The sequence below is a fragment of the Ceratosolen solmsi genome, unplaced genomic scaffold, assembly GCF_000503995.2.
Source record: "Ceratosolen solmsi marchali unplaced genomic scaffold, CerSol_1.0 scaffold30, whole genome shotgun sequence".
Taxonomy (NCBI): Eukaryota; Metazoa; Arthropoda; class Insecta; order Hymenoptera; family Agaonidae; genus Ceratosolen; species Ceratosolen solmsi.
The window spans coordinates 3,384,858-3,411,108 of record NW_011948421.1 but is presented as its reverse complement, the minus strand read 5'-3'; the positions used below and the strand labels follow the sequence as shown (position 1 = coordinate 3,411,108).

Here is a 26,251-nt window from a genome sequence, read left to right as displayed (position 1 = left end):
GACTCCACCTACCCCCTGCCCCATCCACCTCCAACCACTTTATACAGCGCATTGTCGAAGCGAGCATCAGCCTTTCTCACACATTATGTCGCGATCGTCTCGTCGGCGCTCACTATTCGCTCGGTTTTTCCACGATGCTCGGGCTCGCGCGGTCATTGCCGATTTAATTTCTGACTTCGGTGTGTCGGCATTAGCCTCAGGCTCGTCGCGCATCTCTGCCTCAGGCTCTCTAACTCTATTCGTCCAAGCTCGGTTTGACGATTTATACGTATATCCTCCCCTCCCGCCGTCGTAGCGCCATATAAATTCAGAGCCAATGGCTCACTCCTCTTGCCTCTCCGTCATTCCATTCCTTTGTTTTACAGCACAACGAGCTCGCGCTTTCGTCGCACCACGAGGGTCAAAGTATTTGAAATTCCTGGCGGTGCAATCGATCTTGCCAGCTTCGGTGGTAATGACGCAAAGTTATCGTGATCTTTCGCACGGTGATGCGTACCAATACCAATGCACCCATTATGCTTACTCCGAGCATTAACGATATCTCGTGGATAGGAAATAAGAGCTGCAAAGACGTCTGTCATCTCTCTCTCTCTCTCTCTCTCTCTCTCTATCTATCTATCTATCTCTCTCTCTCTATCTATCTATCTATCTATCTATCTCACTCTCTCTCTCTCTCTCTCTCACTCTCTCAACCTCTCACTCTCTCCTTCACCCGCATAGATTTCTATTCTTATCGATCAACGGATAGCAAGCAATTTATGTTTTTAATTCATAGGTTGCGTAATGTAATTTTATTGGTTCGGCAAGACTTAATTCGCCCCAAGACTTGTATAATATTGTTCAAGCGAGCATTGCAATTCTCGGGGATCATTATACTTTATATCGTTCGTTCTCTCGAGAAGCCAAGACGGCGAATTTCAAATTTCAATCAGTTTGCCGAATAGTTTTGAATTAAATCATCACCTCGATACACTTTAACGGCCATTACCGGCTTTAAAATCGCAAAATGCTTTGCAAAAATGAATGGCCTTTTGCCCGTACGAAAACATAAAGAGAAATCGCAATCATCTTTTTAAGTCTCGCGGGTACAATAATAATATCCTAGGCGCAATAAAATGAAATCTATCAATCAATTGCACACTGGCTATCGGTTTTTTCTACACTCCCTTTTCGTCACGCTCACATGTTCTCCATCTTTTTCACACAACAAGCGCGCGCTCCCACCACATTGCATTCTCTTCTCTTTCCTTTTTGGCGTATACACGAGCACGACTATTATTTTTATCCCACTATGCGTCTTGTGATTTTTTTTCCCCGTGAATTGCATGCGCTTACTCGCGCACGTCAATTTGCCCGCGAATCCGATCTGATTTACGGCCTTTTGATATCCATAACGAGCTATCGGTTTCGGCTCGCGAAAGAAAGAGGGAAAGAAGGCTACGAGCGTTCGGGGGAAAAACTGACGTAAAAGCGTAAATTGCGCATAATTGTGGCTTGTCATTTTAGAAGGCTCATGAACACGTGCTTGATCCCTTGTCCTTTCTCGCTGGTAATGGCAAATGCATTCCAAGCACAGCGTGCAATTAATTACTAGCGCCGCTCGCACAATATTTCGCAATGCTATGGTGTTCAATGTTACGGAGCTCCAAGTACAATCGTTTTCTTACTTTTATTTATTTCAATCACTGGGTCACCTTAATGTGGCTAAAAAATTTTGACAGAGCGCCAAACAAAATAGGATTTTCATTCGCATTCGACTATCTCACATTAAGTATTTTACAGATTACAACGTGTACATTGTGGCTTACGTAGGACACCGTTCGTTCATCGTGTTAGCGTACGTTTCGTTGCATCTAATTATTCAGAAAATGTCTCGCATTTGTTTGTAGTGGCATTATAAATTGTATGATTATATAATACATTCGCCATGAAACGTCAATCGAATAATGTATTAGATTACATTGATTGTATTTAAAAAAAATTTTTTAAAAAATTAAAAAAAAAATCAAATTAAGCGATTTAATTACTTCTGCGAATAACGTGAAAATTATTATCATTTTAAAATATAAATCTTTATGTATAAGTCAATATATGAATGTTGCTGAAGGTGTAAGTGAGTGATGATTGTGAAGACTGGTAAAGGCATTTTGTACTCATCGCTGATCTAAAGAATATATTTATACATTTCGTACGAATAAATTAATGGTTAGAGATTTATTTTGTTTTACCAGTGAGATAATAAAGAATATTTAATAAAAAAAAAAAACTAATTACTTTTTGCAATATTCACTATATCATTATCTCCCTAAATCGATCGTTTAATATTAATAAATCGTCATTGTAATTTAAGCATGAATTGGTACCATAATCAATCACTAATATATACACACTTTGGCTATAAACCAATTAATTTTTAACAAAAGATATTTTCTTTAAACCTAAAAATATAAATGTATAATTTCTTATACTCCCCTCTATGCATTTTCCATCCCCTTCCTCCCACCGCCAATAATTTAGAGATTTAATTAAAACATGTGTGATGTGTGTGATGTACTTAAATTGCGTAATTTGACATCATCATACTTTGAGTTGATGTTAGATATGTCGTTGGATTAATTGGAAGTGATGTAATTTCTCTGCCCTCGATAAAGCAGAAAGATTTACATTTCTCAAGTACAAACGGTCAACTTGTAATTAGATTATCAATTAAATTACGGCAATTGAGCCGTTTTATATTATGATTGTGGTAACTCATTTACTTTACCGTATCAATTTACTCAAATATTTGGCAAATACATACCTCGAGCGTACAATTTTTATAAATGTCTGTCTACGCAATTTCTACTCCATGTACACTTAGTACAAAGTTTTATGATTTCGAATGATATTTTGAGATTTCGTCAGTTACGTAGCGCTACGCTTGCAATAGCTTGTGTATACGTGAAACTTTACCTTACCTTATTCTTCTATTGGATCTTATAGAATCAATAATACAACGAATAAAACATGGAATATATTTTTAAATGAGAATAGTGTCGATTAAGAATCTTTACAATGAATAATTTCTGCCTATAGAGAAAAATTTTGTATATAATTTCGTATGCAATGTACATCGTAGCACCATGATGAGTTTATCAAGAGCAGCTCGAAGATGTTATAAAATAATGTAAATTTGGCGAGCTCTCAAGTAAATTACATATAAAACCTCGCAACTTTTATCGATATTAAGCACTGATATAAAAATTTATTTCATTCGCATAGAGACAGATGAGAGTGCTAGACTAAATCAGTTCATTAATCGTCGCTAAAGAAGGGGACATTTCTCAAAGATGTCATGGAGACGAAAAAGTCCGAGAGCGCCTGTATTTTGCCATAGTAATCGCATTTTTCTTCGTCATGTCTGTATCTTCCCGTCAACGTGTTTCTCTCATCGACGTTCGATAGCCGCAATTGCGTGCACCGAGTAGGGTAAGATTTACGTAACGAAGTCACTGAACCAAGCGACTAGTACAATGCTCACTATCCTCTCCTGGCATTCGAATTTCTTACTTTTATCACTCGATGCCCATTCCTCTCATTATTTGGATTAACATAAACATTCATATTGTCTTCGAATGACTCGAATAGCAGCTTATATCCTATCTTATGATATATCTTGTCTTTATCACGATAGATCGAGCCATAATAATGTTAATCGGTAATCAAAAATTTATTCAGCCCGTGTCTGCTTAAATCATCGGCTTGTCGCTTGATATCTCGTATTACGTAAGCAGCGACCGACACGCGTAAACAATGATATGGTTTTATTGCCTCGCGATGATGGATTTCGCAATAAAAACACTATGCCGCCCGTTAAATAAATATAAAAATAGCTCGTACCCCATATGTTTTCTCACCCGCTCGGAATTCAGCTCTTTTATGAATCGTCCGCGGCGCAAAGAAAGGGCACGACGACGCTGAATGCCACTTAATTATTAAGGGATAATTTTCCTTGGGCGACGGGAGCTGTAAAAGCCACGGCTGTACATTTTTGTCGCACTAACGGGGGAAGGAGCGGTATAGGGGGTATGGCGGTAGGAGAGAGAGAGGGAGGGAGGGAGAGAGAGATACTGAGAGAAGAGAGAGAGGGAGGGAGGGAGAGAGAGATACTGAGAGAAGAGAGAGAGAGAGGGAGGGAGAGAGAGATACTGAGAGAAGAGAGAGAGAGAGAGAGAGAGAGAGGGAGTGAGAATAAGAACGGGGATGGAGGTGGATTGGCCCAAGCGAAGGAGATCGAGGAATAAATTACGTTCTTTATTTGGGAATACGTAGAAAGAGAGTGGAGCTCCCACGAGACTCTCACGCGCTTTCGGTTAAACATTCAGACCAAGGTGTTGGAGCTCCTGAGGCCGAGCTGGACGGTTCTTTAATTTGTTTAAGCGACCGAATACGCGCGTAAAAACGAACAGACTCGCGGCCTGGCTTTCTTCTTCTTTTTTAACCTCTCGCGTCTTATAACGCGATATAGCCGAGGCGCGCGCATAGACGACATAAAAACACCGTAAAAACTTCCTTCTCCCCATAACTCGGGCTTATAACGCGCCCTGTAATCCCTCGGCAAGGTTGGATTACTTTGCTTCTCTGGCCTCGTCGTTTCGCCTCTTCCCTCCCCCACATCATCCCATACCATCCCATCCCCATCACCTACGCCCACCACCGCTATGCCGCCCATCACAATCCCTGCTATTTTTCTCACTCTTTTCCGAGAGGTTGACTTACAGTTTTTTTTCGTTTTAGCTTTTATTCCACACACCCCCACCCCCCACCCCATTCCCTTTTTGATTTTCATTTTGACAACTGTTTGGGATTTCTAGTTGCTATTACCGAGGTCTTTTATAGAGTAATTTACGGGCTTCGCTATATACACTTAATCTATACCGAATACAATAACTGTTGACAATGTTGGCAATGTTTGGACTATTTTTATGCTCAAGCTTTGTTGGCAGTTTATGGGAAATTAAGTTTTCCAGCGTTCTCGATGCATATGAAAAATTATATTTAAGTATTATCAGGCTATTTTTATATATTAATTGAGTTTGTGATAGGGCTTATTCGGAAATTATTAGGAAATTATAAAAAATTTATGTTCCAAATATTTTCTAACGTTCATTATCGATGACGAAGCACTAGTTAAGATTTGAATATTTTCTTCTCAAAGCTCGAGAACGAGGAATTAATACATATTAATACGATGAGTCAACAACAGTTGTATTTTTAAGCTTGTCTATTAATATTGATTATTGAACGAATTATTTAAATACACAATAATTGCATATATTATCAATTGCATACCAAATATTCCATAATATTGAAATTATTTAATGCCATTAATGGGGATACCTTAGTTATTGTATAGATAAAGGAAGGACACGTGCGTACAATGAAATCTATTTGCGGCTATTAACTTTTCTTTCGCTTAACGTCATTGTAAAAAGTTGTCAAATTGTTATTATTTCTCTCGGAATTATCATAATGTGAATATAACCGACGTTAATCTGTCATTGAAACACAATGCGAATCCGCTCCGGCCTCATTAAAAAAAATACTCGCCATTAGAATAGGTTCTGTTAATAAAATTGTAATTAGTTATGAACTTCACTTTTATTCGTTTGTTTACCTTGTCTCGCCTTTATTCTGTCATTTATTGCTTATGCCGCTCTTTATATTGCAACACGATGAAAAGGAAAGGTAATGCGGGAGGTACTTAAACATAAATTATTAATATACAAATTATGAACAATAGAAACTTCATTCTAAACAATACGATGAAAATAGTTGAGTGATCGAAATTTTTTTTTTTTTTTTTTTTTTTTTTAAATAAACACAAGTATTTATGGATACGTCGAATGAATCGATACGTGAATATTGTTAAGCTTTTTTATTCTCTTTCTTTTTTCTCCGTCTTTTTGTTGTTGTTGTTGTTGTTGTTGTTGTTGTTGTTGTGTTTTTTAGTTCCTTTGTTACCGTTACTCATTACGGAGTATATGCAATCGCATAAAACAAGAATTTGAAACGAATAACTGTAGGTTTGTTTTCGAGTCATCGTATTTGGCCGTCGTAAATTTGTCGACATCACGAGCCCAGCCCACAAAAATACTAAGAACCACCAAATTTTGACGTTTAATTAAAAATGCGTTTAGGCTTGGCTGAACAATGTATCGAAAGACGAGCGCCACGATGATTCGAAAGCTGATACGGTCGCGCCCGCGAGGAGCGTTGAGAGGCCAGGATGGCGATGTAGCCAGTCGTGGAAAAGCGGGGAACGTCAGCGCGAGACGAGACGTGTCCAAAGGACACTTTCGTTATTTCCCCCTCTCGACCATTTCTCCTTCTCCTCTTCCAACACGGCTAGCCACTCCATACGTGCACGTGCACTTCAGCACCTCATAAATCTAGAAGGAAATAATTGCTCGGGACTCTGCCGAGTTGTTGAGTCCTGATATTGATTCAGTGCCGGCGTTCAAAGGTCAAGGAATATACGGGTTTGGCCGATCGACGTCGCGCCTGTCACGTGGCGCTGCACCGTTAAGCTGTCAACGGCGCGATCTCCGGGACAGATCGGGACTTATTGTCGCGAACGACAACTGATATTCATCGATTCTCGTCTCTTTTTACGCGACTCTTTTTACTTGGCCCTCCGGTTATTTACACTCGGACATCATTTTCCTTTTTATCGCGGCTCTTGTGCTTGGCACTCAAGCGGCTGGCTGACCGCCGGCGCGAAGGAACTTTCTCCCGCTGCAGCCTTTATTGCTCGCGCCGTCTACCACGGCTTTGCTGATGGTGCTGAGGCGGATTCAAGGTTGCGTTAGTGCACATTTTTCAAAATCCTGTGTCTCGCTTAATCGTAGTTTGCAACGCTCAATTGATATTCAAGCCTATTATATTAGTTGGCCATAAGTGTTTTTTTTTTTTTTTTTTTTTTTTTTTTTTTTTTTGATGTTTTACAGCGAGTTCATTGCCTCGAGTCCTATCTGAACTTGACAAGCTGCCCGCGATAGAATAAACAGCAACTTTCTACGTATGCGTTGCTAGCAAAATTTGAATATTATTAAAGATGCTGGAACGTAAAGTATGAAATATAATAAAATGCACATTGTGGGTGGATACGTCCGTTAATAAGTGTAGGCAATGTTTAAGTAAATGTTATAATGGAAATACGAAGTGATAATGGGCTGAGAGCGCGTTTAATACTTTCATTTTCAAACTTTAACAAACGTGCAGCATTTCATAATTATTTTATGCTTAATTTTATCATCTCTATCAAAAATGTATTTATTAATTTATTATTGTTATCATTGTGGTAGCGTATTGTAAATTCAATAGAGTATATTATGTCTTATTATGATTCTGTAAAATTCGAATTATATGAAAATTTTGTGAAAAATGCCTGAAAAATGGCACTTGGTATTGATATTGTTTTTCTTATATTTGTAATAGATCTGTCATTGATTAAGTGAACGTTTATCGAGCACTTGAAATAAATATAATAAGAGCAGCAGTGACATTACGTGTAATTACTTGAAATACAATTGCTTCTTGAATTCGACTTATTTATCGATAAACTTGTTAGTATATTTATTGGTATGAGCTTAAACATAATTATTGCCATGAATTGCAATGAATAACATAATGAATTTATCTTCGAACGTAGATGTTGTAAAAGCATAAAATAACATTCTGTACTTCCTAAGAATATAGAAAATTGTAATTAGAGATTTTAGTGATCGATAAATTCAGGAACGAACGAAATCTTGGCAAAATATTTCTCTTTCGACGCGTAAAGACCCTGCGTATAATGTACTGTTGTTAGGAGTAATCATTGTAAACGCTTAGGATAGCCAGGTTCGATTCTCCGTTGATACGATCCAATCTAAACTGTCCGTCTCACTCACGCAAATGAAAAAACATCTTCCCAAGCCGGACGAATGAATTGAACCATAGGCATAAAATGCTCACGAAATAAAAGATAATTTCCCCATTGGTTAAGCGTAGCGATCTACGAGATAAGAAGCCTCTCAATCTCCATATTTCTCAATCTGTGAGTTAATCAGTCTTTGCTTCGATTGCCCGAGGGATCGCTCAGCAATTAAAATAACCTAATGTATTCATCGAGTTGGTGGTTCGCAAGTGAAGGATAAGAGAGGCCTTAGATCGCGGGGATGAGGCTTTCGCGACTTCGGTTATCGGTGACTTCTCCTGTCAATTCTCAGAGCAATCTACCGATGCAGATTAGGCGTTCCTCGTCTGTCTCAAGTTCCTTTTTCACATTTCGGATTGACTTGCGAGCTATGTAACGACAAGAGCACGGGACGACGAGGAGGAGGAGGAGGATTAGCAGCTGAGACGGGGAGGGGAGGATTTAGGGGGGGGGGAGATCGTTCGTGCCTTTGTTCACTCGTACGTCTTAAATTAACAGGCGACCAGTTTTAGGATTAATAAGATTATTAAGGCAACACGCTTACGTGTCATGGCTAATATTAATCAAAATTAATTTGATAATGTATAATGGGGAGAGGCTCGTGTTGACTATTTCATCAAATAAGATACTTCAATTCAATCTTGTTTGTCACATATTTGCACTTTTACGGCTTTCCACCAATGGGATTGCTAAAATCTACCTGAAACCTCTAAATATATTTTATTTTACATTTATAACTTGCAATTATCGAAATAAGTTGGCGTATGTGAAAATTATTTTCTTTATAGCCAATAAAATTAATTAGAATGTCATGGCATTTTTATGATCATTGTGAAATGTGTTCTACAATTTAAATAATAGTTATTTTAGATCACTGAAAAGAAACACAAAAGAAAATATAATACTTTTCGTATAATCTTTCAAACTTTTAACAATAATTTTCCCATAACAAATTATAATGCAAAATACTTAGTATAGCTTTCAATAGGCATTAAAAACTTTTAATCTGTGATAAACTATTATAACTACTTTGACATCGTAATAAATTTTGTGAAAATCAATAAAGCATTATTAAGAAACAAATTGTTAATGTTATAGTCCCCCTGATAACATTTTAAAGATAAAAACTTAGTTAAAAACAAACAAACAATTTGCAAAAAACAAAAAACAAAAAACAAAAAACAAAAAAGAAAACAAAAAAACAAAAACAAAATGGAATAAAAAATACAAGATATATATTTTCCATTTATTTAATAACGTTAAAAGAAGTTAAATTATTCTTATTGTCTAATAATATCTCTTTTTATAGGCTTTAATCTAGCGTTTATATTATATTTCAAAATTATTTTTTAAGTAACATATAAATTAATGCAATGAGTAAAAGATTATTATTAGATTTACAACATAATATGAACGTATCGAGTAAGTAAATTGAACTTTGTGAAAATATAAACAATAACAAACGTGATTTTTATAAATAATGTGGAAATGGAAAATATAAGTAATATCGAAATAATTAATGATATTACGTGAAACTTGTGTTAGAATTTTAAGAGAAGAGAAATTTCGATAAATGATTAAATAAATGATGTTATAGAATACATTATTAACTAGAAAATTTATTAGTCTTTTAATTATACTTGCTTTAAGTAACTGCATAAATTAAAGTTTCAAAGTCAATAATGTAAGTATAATTCAGCGCATATCATTCACTTTTTTAATCATATTTATCAATAAGATTATTAATAATTAAAATGTTTACACTGACTTGTAATTGTCCTTCCCCGTCCAATTTTTTTTTTTATATATTACAATTTCTTATATATATAATTTTATATAGCAATGTTGAATTAATTCTCTCGTTCAACTATACCATTTGTACGTTTTATATTTTTATTACACATATTAATGCAAATTCAGTTCGGTAATTTTAATAAAAGAACATATTATTATTATTTTTTTTTGCTATATCAAATCAATGCAAAGTGTGAAAGCTTTTAAAAAGCCTTTATCAAGCCACTCCGAACATATTAAAATACTAGATCTTATTTTGGAGGCAAAATGTTGTTTGAATCATAAAAGATTGATATCTTCTCTTTTTAGGCTATTTTGGCTGATTTTATGCATTATAAGCTTCCATTGTGCAATGGAAAAGATATTTAATTAATCGAGGGCTTGTGGGAAATGTATATGTATTTGTTCGAAGTAGAATTTCGGAAGGAGCTGAAATTTTAACCAATTGGTTTACATATTTTCATATCGACATTCATCATACATATGCATGCATGAGCAAAGTCCACTTTTCGCCCTAACCGTCAATGTTGGATGGAGAAGGAAACCAGTTTGTCCGTCTCCTTTCCTTGCCACCCCCCCCCCTCATTTCTGTCCCGAATTTTTTATTTCGTAGAGGCTTTCGGGAGAATCGCTTCGCGCCACTCATTTATTCCATAAATCTGACGATAAATAACGGGGCCCATATTGGGGAGTCGCGAGTGAGCGGCCACGTCTGTGTCTTTTTTTCTCTTTAAGTATTGCGCGTGTGCACCGTGTGCGAGGGTGCGACGACTCTTCTCTTCGACTTCTCCCTCCCTCCCTCTCTATCTCTCTCTATCTCTCTCTCTCTCTCTATCTCTATCTATCTCTCTCTCTCTCTCTCTCTCTCTCTATCTATCTATCTCTCTCTCTATCGCGTTCCTTATTGCAAATGCTGCGGCAGCGCGGAGCTCGTAAATGCGCCGGAACGCATTTAAAATGTATTGAACTGTCACGGACCGGCGATTTTTCCGGATTTTTACATTTTTCATCGGTGGACGAAGGAGCGCCATCACACGCGCGCCCAACCATACGTATGGATTAGGGAATTTATTGTTGCCCTTAAGTATCCTGGTCAAGGGGGAAAGAGGCTTCTTTTGAGAATGGAGAGAGGCCCCATATGAACACCTTCTCCCCTTTTGCAAGCTAGAAGAAAAACTACCCTACCTTCCACTTTATGTAACCACGTGTCGATCGAAGCTTGACATTATAAAAAAGCTGCTCACTCGATTTACAGATGTGAAAAAATTTATGTCGATTGTACTTATCGATTCGACTCTTCGGTGCGCTGCCGTGGCTATTGGAACCTTTTTATTTTTACCCTATGGTTTACGTTCTATGGTTATTAAACACACTATTCCCTAATGAAAAATAAATGAAGCATATACTATTTTCCCACTTTAGGCTTTTTCATTTATCGAGCTTTTAAGAGCTTTTGTAATGTACGACATTTCAAAATTCATCTCAATGCCTGAAGTAAATTTATGACTAGGCGATATAATTTAAATCAATTCTTCCTTTCAATTTTACCTCAATCATTTTTAGTCAATCATTACATTATTATTATTTTAAACTGTCAACACAATGCATCATAGGCTGAATAATATATTCTATGCAATATTTAGTAATGGCTAAGACATAAATTTCATTGTACGTTAATTTTTATTGGATTTCGTGATAAAATATTCCCCCACTCTTTTGAAAACTGTTTTAAGTAATAATGTCAAAGTTCGTTGAATGCGTATCAAGGTAATTGAAATCACAGCGATCTAAGCACTAAGCTAACGGAAATTGAGTCCTAGTGGCCGCGTCATCGCTTGGGGTCGAGATTAGAGGCTTGTTTTCTACCTCAAGGCTTGGATTACTTTCCTTTCACGACCCTTTAATTTTGAATTAGGCACCACCATACTATTCCTTCTAAACTCCCATATATATATATATATTTTTTTTTATTGCAAAATACTAAAGCAAAAAATGTTGCATAATATTATATTATGTATTATACATTACGTAGAATTACTTATCAGACGATCGTTTTCATAATTCGAACATCGTTGAGCCATATGTGAATTTTATAAATATATATATGTATACAAATACATATACATATATATATATATATGTTATTTAATAAATGCCCGATAGTTCAACAGAATATTATTTTCATAATCCGAATAATAATAATATTTGTACGATTATAAGTTTAAGATGCAACAGCTTAATATACGGGCATCATTCTCAGTGAAGGCAGTAGGCGAAAAATAATGTCAATAGAGTTGTCAATAGAGAGTAGAAAAAAGTTCTTCTTCTGTAAGTTAATTTTTCAATAATTTACTTGTAAAGTTGCGTTCATCAATCATGTAAAAAATATATTTTTTAGACAATTTAGAGATTTAAGCTTTCATCACATTATAAGGTAATATAATATTAGCCCTTCTTATATATTAACATTAAATTCAAACTTCAAATTATTATTTACAAATACGTCAAATTATCTTTGAATTAATGTGTCATTATAAGATATATTACGTATTTTTACGATACTTTTATGTTGAAATAGCAGAAATATTGGATAAATGTACCACGTTATTTACATTGCTAATAAAACATATTTATTATTGATGTTGCAGGTGAATATTTAGATTAAAACTAATTTTTTTTTATATTAATGAACCAACCATATTATAAATACATTTAATACTTATGTTCTTAGATTCGCAACTGTAAGAATTATGTACGGAAGTTGTGTATAAAAAGTGAAAATATTCTAATATGAAGCAATTTCTTAAAGATTTCAAACGTGATTGATTGAAAATTGTCGAATGAGTATTAATAAATTAATACGTGAATCTAGAACGGTCGATATAGTATAAAAGTTAAAATTAGAAAATTTCGAAATTTACATAATGGCCACTTGTCATACTAACAATTGTTTTTTTTTTTTTTTTTTTTTTTTTTTTTTTTTTTTCATTTCATAAGAACGCTAATGGATTAATTTCTCTTTCTAAGTAAATAATTTGTACCTCACATGAAATTATAGAGAATACTCATCTGAAAATCAAATTATATTAAAATGAGATGAGATCGTAATAAATATTATTGATTATTTAACGTTTGTCAAAGGCGAATAGAAAAATAATAAAGCAATTGAATAACTTTGTGATGCTTAATATATCGTCAATATATGTATAATTAATAGAATATTTAAGAATAAAAATCGTAAACTAAATTCGAAACAATATGAATTTAAAAGTATAATAAAAAGCAAAATTTAAATGACATTTACGATTTTTTCTTAGAATTTTGTATAAAGTGCGTACGCATGTGAATTCGATACACTTACGCGGATTTAAGATAACTTATTATCGCAATAAATTACACAAATAAAATTGCATCAAATATATATTGAAACCATAAGAATATAAAGTTTACAAAGTACATGATCTTATAGGATATTTCAAAATTCTGTAAAATGAACATTATGTAAATGAAAAATTGTAATTATCGTCGATTGATTTTGAAAGTATCGTACGCAACAAGAAATTAATTCGAAAATACGTAAGTCACAGTGTCAATTATTAAAATACGGAGGTAAAAGAATATCGTTATAAAATGAATTTTTTCAGCTTCTGAAAAAACAAATACCTCTGTTCAGTAATGCTAACTTGAAAAAAAAAATAAAATAATTGTAGGTCTACAGTTATAAAATATTTTTTTTTGTATTCAAACGCTTATTTTTCGAACCTCAGTATTGGATTATCGATAGGTTTCCGGGCAATGTAGAAGCGATCCGATAAAAGAGAGAAAAAGTGAAAAAGGACTCAGAGAAAAAGAATCAAGTGAGACAGGGTGATCGAGGGGGAGGGGGGGGGGGGAGACGAGAGAGAGAGAGAGAGAGAGAGAGAGAGTGAGAGAGAGAGGTGGAGAGGTGGGATGAAGAGCGGGCGGGGGAGGAAGAGGAGACGCGCGCTGAACGGAGGAATTCCTTTATCCGCCGCGTCACTATGAGATTCTTTCAAGACACGCTGATTTGAAATGCTTTTTAAAAGATCCGTCCGCTCTTATTCGCTTCTTCTGTCTCTCTCTCTCTCTCTCTCTCTCTCTCTATCTATCTATCTCTTGTTTACTTCATCTTGCTCGCTTTGGGTTCTCGGTAAGAAGCGAGGGAGTGGTGGACCTCCTCTTCTTATTCCCTCTTTCGTCGCAGAAAATTGAGAGCGGAGGACTACTGTGTTCTAAAAGCTCGTGGGCTGCAAAAGCCTCGCGCACTTACCCGAGGCGCTGCAGTTACTCGAGCCGCTCGATCAGTGGCAGCATCTCTTTTCCCGGCGCACGCTCTCTTCTCCTCTCTCTCTCTCTCTCTCTCTCTCTCTCGCTCTCTCTTATAATTTGCATTCGGGGAATTTTGCGATGCGAGCGCGCGCCCGCGTTATAAAAAGAGATGAAGGAGGGCGCCGAGATGGACAACCCGACGCACAATGAGAGACGAGAGCATTGAGAGGCGAATATTGCGCCCAATCAAATTTAGAGAAATTTTTATTTTCCCGAAATGTTTTTCCTTTTCAATGCCTACAGAATACACTGCCATTGTTACTAAATTAAGATGATTTCAACATGTTTCATGTTGTTCTAGTGTTAAAATTGAAGACATTTATTACTGGTGAGTTGACTATATTCCAATTTGACTATTAATTTTTTGGATTTCAATTATTTCTCCTTCCGTCAGTTGAATAGATTGTTTTGTATAGAAAACTTGTAGCGATAAAGTACCGTTTGGTGTGTTTAAAGTTCAATTAGATCATTGTTGTCAAATAATATTCCTAATGAATGCAGCTCGCTTCAATTAGCGACTATTAAAAATTAAATTAACCAACATAAATAAACATTATAGGAAAGAAAGTAAATTTACAGGGATGAAGTAAAAATTATAGTATACATGAAATTATTACTCTGCTGAACGAGGGCTTTTAATTGATTAAAAGACGTATTTATCGGCTAAAAATGTTTACGACATATTAGGGTCTTTTTTTTTTTTTGTTTTTTTGTTTTTTTTTAAATATTGGTAATTTTTATTATATTACTTTATGTTTACGCGTAGTAGATTTATCGTCATCATTTTTAATTAATTTGATAAAAGTTGATAAGATATTGCCGATTCATTAAATGTTGAAGTAAAAACAATAATGCAATATTATATTTTTGAATTTAGCAAAACAATATATTTTCTCAATGAATTTTTTTTCATGGAAAATTAAATTATTTGAATACCATCGAAGATTTTATATAAACATTTCCATAAATTTCAAATTTAAGAATATATAATAGAATGAAAATTTTTTTATAAATTTTTCATTGTCGACAAGAAGTGGCAATATAATTAAAAATATCGATAGAAATGTAAAACCATTGCATTGGTTTACATTTTAATGATTCATGTATAAGACGTGATTATCAAGTATATTGTTAAAATTTTAATGCATTAATTATTTATTCATTTATTTAACCAATTGATAATCTGTAGCTACTTGGTACGATATATATTTATAGTTTTGAAAAATGATTATGACATTATGAAAATTATATAAAATGCAATATTGTAAAAGAGCAAGACAATTTTATTACGTAAGTTGTTGTTCTCATTCCATTATTGTAGAATAAATATATATATATATATATATATATATATATAAATTTAAGAAATAATATTATTATTATTATCCATATTATAATTAAATATGTGTATGATTAAGTAGTTTTCAAAGAAAGATTCTACTTTAACATTTTGAAATTGCTCATTGATTTCTAGAAAATTTTATCATACAATTTAATTCTTACTTCAAAGCACTATCATTTATAAATTTTTTTAAATATTCCCTTTTTTTATTCGTACATTATTGTCGAACATCAATATATAATTTTGCGAATCGCGAAACAATTTTTTTTTTTTTTTTACTTGATTAACGATAGCTTTATTCGCTATAAATACAATGTTTTACAGAAAAATGTATGTAAAATAGAATGCATATTTCGATTAAAATATATTTGTTTAATATTCCGTAACCGAATTATTTCATTACCATTGAAATAGCTCTATTACCATAATGATTAACACCAATATATTTTATGTGGCTATTAATATTATTTATTTCATATAATGTCGTTATAAAATTAAATATTTTTTACACGAGTAACGAGGGATGAAAGCTGTTTTTTTATTTGCTGTTAAGTATTACTTATTTAAAACATACAATTTTTACCTGGAATTCCTAATTACGCGTTAATTAAAAATAACGGTAATATTTTTGTTGTTAAACAATAGTCCGAGTACTATGAATAATCTAGTTGCAGCCTCCTCTCCGTAAAATTTATGTAAAGCGTTCTCCACTATAAATATTAAAAAGAATATGAAGGTAGGCAAAGATCTTTATAAGAAATGCAGAGTTTCCCCACCGAACGAACGGACAAAAAAGGAAAAAAAAAAGGACGGAATGAAAGTAAGAGGGAGAGGTGTTCGTTTTTGGGTCTTTGAACCGAGACTCAGGAGGCTCGCACAAAATAAGGCCGCAGACGAAAGAAAGAGAGCAGTAAGAGCGAGTGAGCGACAGAAGGGCGGGGGAAGAGTAGATAAAACGAGAGGCGCAACCCCAGCCCACAAAAGGCGGTGGTGCAAGGGACCCCGCTGTGCTCATTTTGAAAACAAAAGTATTCGTTTCTTCGACCTATTATAATGCAGCATCAGGATACCGTTTTGTCTGCGAGTGTTGTGCTCAGCTCGAAAATCCTGGTGCTTCTCGTCCCCTCCAACCCCGCCATTGCTCGCCCCTTTTTACATAATTGTGCATGATGGACGATCATTATTTGTATGATAATGGCGGAGGTCGCGCGCGAAACGCGACAGGCGCTTTACCATTGCGGGTTTCAGCGGACTGACGCACGTCGATTTTCACCTCGTTGTTGCGCGTCCTACGATCTCGATTAATTCCTGCTTTCACGCCACGGAGATATTTCATGGCGCCGACGCAAGAAACTCCGGAACTCGGAATTTCCATTTGGATGTTATAGCTCTCTTGGTGAATTTTAAGAGTTTAAGGATGGCCATCCTAGCGCTTCATTTTCAATGCCGACTTATCTTGTTCTTGTTGAATGCATTTTACAATTTATGGTTTCATTTGTTCCGTTTATTATTATTATTATTATTATTATTATTATTATTTTTTTATTTTTTTTTTTTTATTAGATTAGTTTAATGTATTATATAAATTATTTTTAAATAGCAGCTAATTTAAGTATTTTATGTCCAGTGTCGGCGTTTCTTTTATTGAAAATTTACTTCAATGTATTATTAAGAGTATTATTTACACTTACGGACCTTAAATTATTTATCATTATTGTATCGAGAAAATGAAATTGTTGAAAAGATCTCTTACATTGATTAATCTTTATAACATATATTATAATAATCATTATACTGGAATAACGGTAAAAATTTGTACTTTCTTTTTTCTTTTTATAATACATATCTTGAAATAATATCATTAATTTACTTAAAATTCATATAATTCATCGTTTAATTTTTAATTAATAATTTAATTGGTTTAATAATTTAATTGGTTTCTATCACATGAATTTTGAAATATTTTCAAGAAATTATTACTGAAAACAATACTAGGTGTATTAAAATCAAGTATTAAAAGCACCGATTATCCAAATTGTCTTAAATATAATTGAAAGTTTTATCTACTTTCGTGAGAATACAAAAAGGAACTTTATCTTCGAAAAATACGTTTTGCAAGATTAATCTGAAGGACTAATTGCTTGCGCGATGCCAAATCACCCTTCATAGATTTTTTTTGCCGTTTTATATCAAAATAGTGGATCCGCACAACTACTCTCGCACCCTCCCACCACCCGCATCCATCCACCCACGTATCAACGCATACATGCGCAAACGCGCCCTCGCGCGCATTCCCACACCCACGTAATAATATATATATATATATATATATATATATATATATATAGATAGATAGATAGATAGATATATAAAGATATATGCATGCGCGTATGTATGTATGTTTAGGAGGGAGGGTGAGCGTTATTATTTTTGCGATACTCGCTGCGAAATCATAGAGTAGCGAACAAGCGAAAGCGTATTCTGGGCCCACCTCCGTTAAAAAAAAGTTAATTGTCTTGATGCGAATAATTATTAAGTCCAGAATGAGGGGAGGGAAAGAGAAAGAGCGAGCTGCCTCTTTCTCTTAAGCTGCAGCTCATTCTCCACTCTATAAGACTTTCGACCCTATCATAATATATTGCGCGACAGTGCATTCGACGTTCGACCGAGTACTGTAAATGTATTTTTCATTGATATTTCTGTCTAAAGATATATTTTGCATAAGTTACAATTATAAAAGGTGGATATAGAGTTAAAGTAATGTTATGTTATCGACTAGAGCACTTCAAACTCAATAATAACAGTCTCGGGTACAGTTAAATTTATATTTAACAGCACATTTTTATTAATTATATAAAAATTAATTTTAAAAAGCGGTTAAAATTCCATTGATTTCCATTTCTCTTTTCATTTCCTTTACTCACTATATAATAGGTAGTTACATTTAACAAAAATATAAATCAAAATAATACGACAATTAACGATTTAATTGTAGAAAATGGCATTTTATAAATTAATTCCCTCGTATGTGAATGTTTTAGAAAAGCGATTGAGATAAAACTTAAATTACAATTTACGCGATGTTGCATATCCAGATTTATAATTAAATTTTCACTCAAAATATAATTATTTTAGACTTTAATTTGCATATATATCTTGAAATAAAATTTTTATAATAACAATATTAATTATTTATGATAGCAAATAAAAATTTCATTTTATTATTTTTATTATTGAAGATAATACGTAATATATTTGATTGAGTATCGCGATTGTTTAATCAAACAATAACGATACGTCATTTAAAATATTATTAATCATTAATATTATTAAAATTAATTTCTCATATTATAAATTCTAAATACATTGTTTTCTTTATAAACTATGACTTTTATTTATCTAATTTTCCTTCCTCTTCTCTTAAATAATAAAAGAAAATTTTTATCAATATACGTGATGCTTAATAAATTAAAGAAATAATAACTGTTGTTGGTATGTTAACTGTACCTTTCAAAAGCGTAGTGCCTCTCGTCATATCTGTAACATAATAAATACGCTTTGTCATCACTACAATCCTAATAAAATGTGTATTAAATAAGGCGAATTTGCATATTGTTATGCTGTAGCGTATAATTACAATATTATTGTTATTGATGGCTTTTATAATTATTAGTAAGCAGAGGTGACTTGTTAATGATTCGTTTAATGGGAGATTATTAGTTAATAAGAATCTTAATCTTTAATAAATCACGATATTGTATTTGAAAATTTGAATGGATTATTTCAATATCTTGCCAACACAAATTTCATTTCTCGTTTAATTAAAAGCTAAATATTCTCCCAATATAATAATAAATACGAGCTATTTAAATGTAATAATAACATAAGCTTCAATTAAATAAAGTTTAGGATAATTTACACAAATATTGAGTGGGCAGGGAAAGGAGTAATTCGATTTTTTGAAATTAGTTCGAGAACGGGTGACTTTTGCATCTCTCTAATAAACATAAGAAACAAAAGTGAGAAAATGGAGAAGAAAAATGAAGATTAAGCGAAGAAATGAAGGATTATGCGCGCCGATTATTTTGATTCGGTAGGAGGTGGGTTGATGGGCAGTTACGTATGTAGTTATACCTATGGATGGGCATAATCAACCGTCGGTTTTGGTTGTTTAGTAGGCAGATATAAGGATAATTTCCGACCAACCTTTCTCGACATTACGAAGCGAAGAGAAACAGTCGAGCGAGAGAGAGAGAGAGAGAGAGAGAGAGAGAGAGAGAGAGAGAGAGAGAGAGAGTGAGAGAGTGAGAGAGATTTGGGGGAGGGGGAAGAAAAAGCGAGAGAGGCGAATCTTTTGCTCTTTCGTTCCGTATCTCTGGGACCCTGAATCATCGACCTTTTCCAAAAAGTCTTAATAAGCAATTTCGTCGAGCCGCCACTCCGCAGATCTAGCCCGCCCGACTTTCTTTCTTGCAATCTCGCGCGAGCAATTGCGCTGAAACTGGATTAAAGCCTCATAGCCATGAGAAATACTGTCTCGAAAATATTTTCATGCGTAAATTTTATATTAAAATACCATAGAACTTTATACGATTATCGCTTTAAATAAATAAACAAATTTCATCGATTGTAATTAATATCTGATTGTAATTTCATAATATAACTGACCGTAATTATCTTAGTATTTCGTATTTCGTGAATCCTTGCATATAGTTGCTCTAAATACGTAAATATTAATTATTATGTAATGATATTATTTTTTAGTTATGTCTAACATGTGCACTTATTCAATATAAAAAATTAATGTTCCATGATAAGAATAAATACATGTGCACGTGAATGTTAATACTCGATAAAAAGGACGTCCTTTATCTATTTTACAGTTATAAGAAAAGCTCGTTATGTAAATAAAATTTGACAAATAATTTGAAAACAATATTTCGAATATTTATCGTAATTTCAAGGAGTTTGTGATTACGTAATATTTTCTAAGCAATTTAAAACATTTTTTAATGCAATTCGCAATGGGAAGTCGACGCAATTGAAAACTTTATCAGCTTTAAAAGCGTAAATTTATGTTTATTCCTACATTAACATCCGCAAACAATTTCAGTTCTCGTTTTTATTGCAAGAGCGCGTGCCTATGTGTCTCGTAACAATTTTTTTTAGCATATTTTTCTTTCGGCGATTCGCGTAAAATCAGCCAAGCGATATGTTCCAATGTTTCACGATTACGTCTGTGCAAGTGTCAGTTTACTTAACTACTTTCTTGGCTAAAGTTACGCTTTTTATTATAAAATTTGGCAACTGCTGTAAGCCTATGCAAAAGTAAAACCGACGCGATTATGTAAATACATTATTTAATGCTTGTGAAAATTAGATTATTTTTATAAGCGACAGGACCATTATATAAATGTAACAAGGGTCGTGTATTAGGGAAACGCTATTACGAATTGTCGAGTGGTGCAATTATAATCATTCATGCGTTTATTATTCATTAATAGCTTCGAGTAAATCAATTAAAACTTCCAAAATTCGGAGTTAAAAAATTGTTTCATTATAAAGATGTTTGCACGGCGCTTAAATGATGTCGGATCGTTCGAAGATGATTTATTCGAAACACATTGTTTCATCGTAATTCATCGTAATTCAAAGATAATGTGAAATTATTCATATAAACATGGCGCTCATTTGTTTGTCAGCTAGACAATATGACGAAGAATCTTAATCTAAAGTCAAAGTCTGGTTGGTAAAATCCAAACGCGTGAGAATTGGCAGTTTTTAGCGAGGTGTGAGGAAATTACAGAGTTTGTATAAAAAGTACGCGTGAATGCGGAGATTGAAGTTTCATCAGGTTTGATTAGTGGGTTACGTGTTATAGAAATCACTTTAATAATGGTGGTTGGTAATGTTGTCAGTTTGTTGACTAAGATTTCACTCAGCTCTCTAGTACGACTCAACGCGAGACAAAATGTAATAAAATACTTGTAATTATCTGCCTGAATATTTCGATAACCAAATTTTAATGGTGGAGCAAGCAATTTCAGCAAAAAGCATGACATATATACTTTAGCACATAAATGCCTGTTTAGTATATTGATTCTTCATAAAAGGACAATTATATTTATGATTGATTTATCACTCATATATTGTATTTCAATAAATGTCATTTCTTCGTGCGCCATCTATGGCTATAAATAATTGAACATTGAGCAATTGATAATGCTCCATCAATCTTCGGTTTATATTATAATTGTCAATGACACGTAGGCTGTTAAAAATTTTGAATACAATAACATCGCTTTAGGCCTATTTAATGTGTCTGAACATTAGAAAAGATGATGCGCTGACTAGATAATCGTCCGTTGGCGCGATATTAAAGCGGTCTTCTTAAATAAACGTCCCGGTTGATTTAATTTCCCGTAATAGTAATTGTCGTTAAGTGTCGCTATGAGAGGCGACTCTTACTCTTAAAAAAAAAAAAAAAAAAAAAAAAAAAAAAAAAAAACCCACTAGAGACTTAACCAGATCCAAACATAGTACAGCGCGTATTTTAAAACAATTTTCACATTAGACGTAGAGAAAGTTTGCAGCTCCATACAAATGGCAATGGATGTTAATTTGTTTGTAATTTATGATCAAATTTAAGAATAAACCATTATACAAGCGAAACATTTTTTGATATAATAATCTAATTATCCATTTGTGTTTAATAGCAATGATCTCATTCGCATAGAAACATCGTTTACATTACGCCCATCCAATCAATACTTTGAAATATTAACAAAAAAGAAAAAAGACAAATGTATTCTTATATTACTTAACCACCACTGGACTAATGATACTGTATTTGAGATTTACAATTGCAACCGCCTAGCCATTTTATCTATAGATTAAATTATCTAACAATCCATAAACTTATATTCATCACATCACACAGGCCTATATAGATTAAAATTTACACCTCAACAAATTATCTATTCAATGAACAACGTAACATTTCCAAACAATTCCAACTCTAACGTAGCTGCCATCTGATTTTTGGAAGCCCATTGACTTGACGACGCAAGCCCAGAACTATCCGACGGTAAGCGCAAATAAAGCGACGCCACAGTGGGCGACCATGTGGATCCGAATAACGAAGATGGCAGGCATTATCGGCTGCACGTTCCTAGGCTACTTTAACCCAATTTTCCAACACTACACCTCGTTTTCCCGTTTTCCCAGCCGAGCGTTAGAGTTTTATAAGGAATTGGCGATCATCGAACGCAGCGCGCACCCTGGGACGACACCCGCCGGCTCTTAGGATTCCAGTCTAGTCGTGCTGGGTCTCCCGGCGCGGCGCACGTCACGTCCCGCCCATTTGAGCGCGACTCGCGGCTCGTCGGCAAGCAAGCGAGAGCGCGTGGTTGCGCGTTTACGCGGTTACGCGAGAGCCGCAGCCGGCGACCCTGAATCCCGGATCTCGCCGCGGAGTCACGCCTCGGGACGCGGCGGGTATGCCTCCGACGACGTGGCCCGCGGCTTCGCTGACCGGCGTTTGGAAAATTCGCGGCCGGAAGCGCGACGTGAGCTCAATTCCGAATTCGCGGGCGTGAGGTCCGTGCGTGCGTCGGGTCGGGGAGTCGGCGAGGGTCCCCGACGGCGCCTCCGCCTCGAGATCGGTTCGGAGGCGCCCGGCTCACGTCCTCCACGGCTGCGCGTGACCCAGCTGCTTCGGAGAGGGGAATCACGGCACGTCCGCTCCGTGACGTCACGGCCCCTCGAGCCTCTAACCGCCCGCGAGATGCGCACACACGCGCGCGCAAGAGTACGACAGAGAGAGAGAGAGAGAGAGAGAGAGAGAGAGAGAGTGACCGAGCGCGTGCGTTTCTAGTCGGAATTGCCGGGCGCTTATTAGGAATTCTGCGCGGCTCGCGCGCGCGCTCGCGACTGAATTCAGCGCTAAACGCTGCTGACCGATACCGAACAGCTGTGGATAAGGACGAGTCACGCGCCGTTTCTCCCTCTCCTCGCAAGCGCAACTTTTGAAGTTGTGCTTTCACTCGCAAATTCACTCGGTACGTACATGCACGATGATCGACTTTATCGATAGCGCTGCTTCACCAAATGGATTTGAGACTCGGCTGATCGTTGATTTGCCTTTTGGCGTCATCGTTCAATTCTCCAACGAGATTTTCTCTGGCAAGATTTTCTCCGACGAGATTTTCTCTATGACAGGCGCTAATAATGACAGTTAATATGGGGTTACTGTCGTTACGATCTAACGAATTTTTCCGGAGCACGTTGATGTGTTGGAAACGCAATGTGCGGACGTGGTTCGCCGCTTAGTTTTTGAATTCGAAGCATGTTGCTTCTGTTAATAAATGACGATTTGGAAATGGATTACACGCATGTAGAGTGAATATTTGTCAAAATTTGGCAATACTCTAGGATGCTTGTAATAATAAATAAATATATGCAATGGAGAGGAAAAAATGGACGAGATACTGTAGCGACGGTATATTGCACTTTGTCAATGTAGAAACACAGTAAATGAAGATTTTCGCTTCGGCTGTCCACTCGTCGGAGCATCGGGAACGCTTGAATTTTCATTTCAAGTGAAAAATCATTATTATCTCAAAGCTATAGTTCTCTTTATAATTATTCATTTCCTTATTTTGTCTAATCAATAAAATAAGCGTACAAATTAAAAACAAAAAACAAAAAAATTAATGCAAATTAATATTTGGCTACAATCAGATTTTGTTTCTATAATTAATCTATAATTAATTATATAATTTAATTTCATCAATTAATGCTAAAATTATCGCGCGTTAGTAGATCGTGTAAAGGTGATGTTTCATTAATATCTCTCAGAGCCTTAAGTAAGCTCGACTGTCGTTAAATATAAATACCTTGATTCGATATGTTAATTAGTTGTTATTAAATATTTTCGTATTATTAAATGCGTATTTATTTGCCTATCGATTTGATAATAACTCAGCGGACTAACAGCAAAACCATTATTAGCGAATCAATTTCGTTGGTTTTGAATGTTGCAATTAACGATTAAAAATCGTTGATCTAGCTATTGAAATATTTTTCTGACCCTTTTTAACGATATTAACAGCAAATTGGTATTTATTTTATACTTTGAAAACAACACATGAAAAAAAAAAAAAAAATGTAAAATAAAATGTGAAGGAAGAGCGCGAGTTTCCTTTCGGCATTAAAGTCTAATTTTAATAGCAGACAATTTAAAGTTACTCGTAGGTTCATATATTAATCAGCTCAATGGGAAGAGTAAAATGAGGCTTTCTTGAAATTCTTACGGAAAGAAATTGTTTTGTAAATCAATGGTTCCTCCACGTGACTAAAACGGCTAGTAAATAAGTGGCTAAATTGAGGCCCCTAATGCAAAAGTAGTAGAATGCCCTGTCGATGCAGGCGTTTGGAAACAGTCGCAGCAGCGGCAGCTTTACGAGGGCGAAAAGGAGGGAAAAAATGACTAAATAAAGCATTGTTAGCTTGGGGGCCCGATATCGAATGCCGGGCCTTCGAAAATAAAATTAAGTTTACGAAGTAGCGAAGAGGACGGGGACGCTGCAGAAGCGGTAAGGAGCCAGAGTCACCCGACATAATCCACTGTTGATCCGACGATGCTCGGCCGATATAACATAATATCTGAAGTCTAGACGAGAGTCCCGAGCCACGTAACTCATTCGCGATCCTGTGTGCGCGCGCTCTTCACCGACCGTTAAATCACGCCAAATATAGCACGTGACGCGCGCCGCGTGACATAACTCACGTGCCGATACGCACATCCCCCGTGCGACGCCTTAATAATCTGCCCTTTCCATTACTCTCTCTCTCTCTCTCTCTCTCTCTCTCTCTCTCCCTCTCTCTCCCTCTATCTATCTATCTATTTATCTATCTAACAATGTTGCCAGAGCTGCGCCGAGTGCAGCAGAGATTATATATAATGGCTTTGTGAAAAGAATAGTACGTGTTTTTTGCTTTTCGTGGCACCCCCCCCACCCCCCCCTTCCCCTCCCCTCCCCTCCCATCCAACACCCCTCCCTAAGACTTAAGCTTACTTTCAGGAACAACTATGCATTGGAACTTTTATGATTTATTTTATCACCTCAAGTTACAGTTAATAATTGTATTGTCCATTGTGCGTATCAAGGAGACTGAAATATTATGATGTTTTGTTTTCATTATTTTTTGCCCATTTGTTCGTTTATAAGACGCGTTTAAAATCCAGCGATAAAGCAATTTGCGCTAGAAAATGGCACGATCAATTTTTTACGCACTCATATGATTATTTGCAATTCACAGTATGGAAGTAATAATATTAATATTAATAATAATTTATCAAGAAAAATCACGTAGGCATCATTTGTGTATGTCATTTGATTGCATCTAGCGAATTATATTTAAGTGGTGTATCATTGATTATTTACGATAATAATATTTTTCGAAATGTTATTATCAACCCGAAAGACTCGAGATCCATCAATCTGAAGAATATTCACTTAAGCTTAGAAACGTATTGAATCGGTTAAAAAAAAACAAAACAAAACAAAAAAACTAACAAAAAAAATCCTGAAAAAGTCCCATGCGATACTTGACAAATTATAAATTTTTTCCCCGCGTACGTATGCTACCTCGTTAACTTTTGTCCATGAAATCTCGCAAACGAAAATAAAGAAGAAAGAAGCGGTTGATCGGGGCGGGGCATTGCGAGGGAGGTGAAGGGCGGGATAGCGAGAGAGAGAGAGAGAGAGGGGGGGGGGGGGGAGAAGAAGGAGAGGGAGCCA

General features: G+C 35.2%; 1 protein-coding gene across 1 annotated transcript in view; it reads right to left on the bottom strand.

Moving 5' to 3' along the window:
* The window catches only part of LOC105361650 (protein trachealess-like), a 253,050-nt gene that overhangs the window by 142,845 nt on the left and 83,954 nt on the right, over positions 1 to 26,251 (bottom strand). The window contains exon 4 of the mRNA XM_011498900.1: positions 18,954 to 18,983. Within this exon, the coding sequence (XP_011497202.1) occupies positions 18,954 to 18,983 (30 nt within the window). The remainder of the gene's footprint in view (positions 1 to 18,953; positions 18,984 to 26,251) is intronic.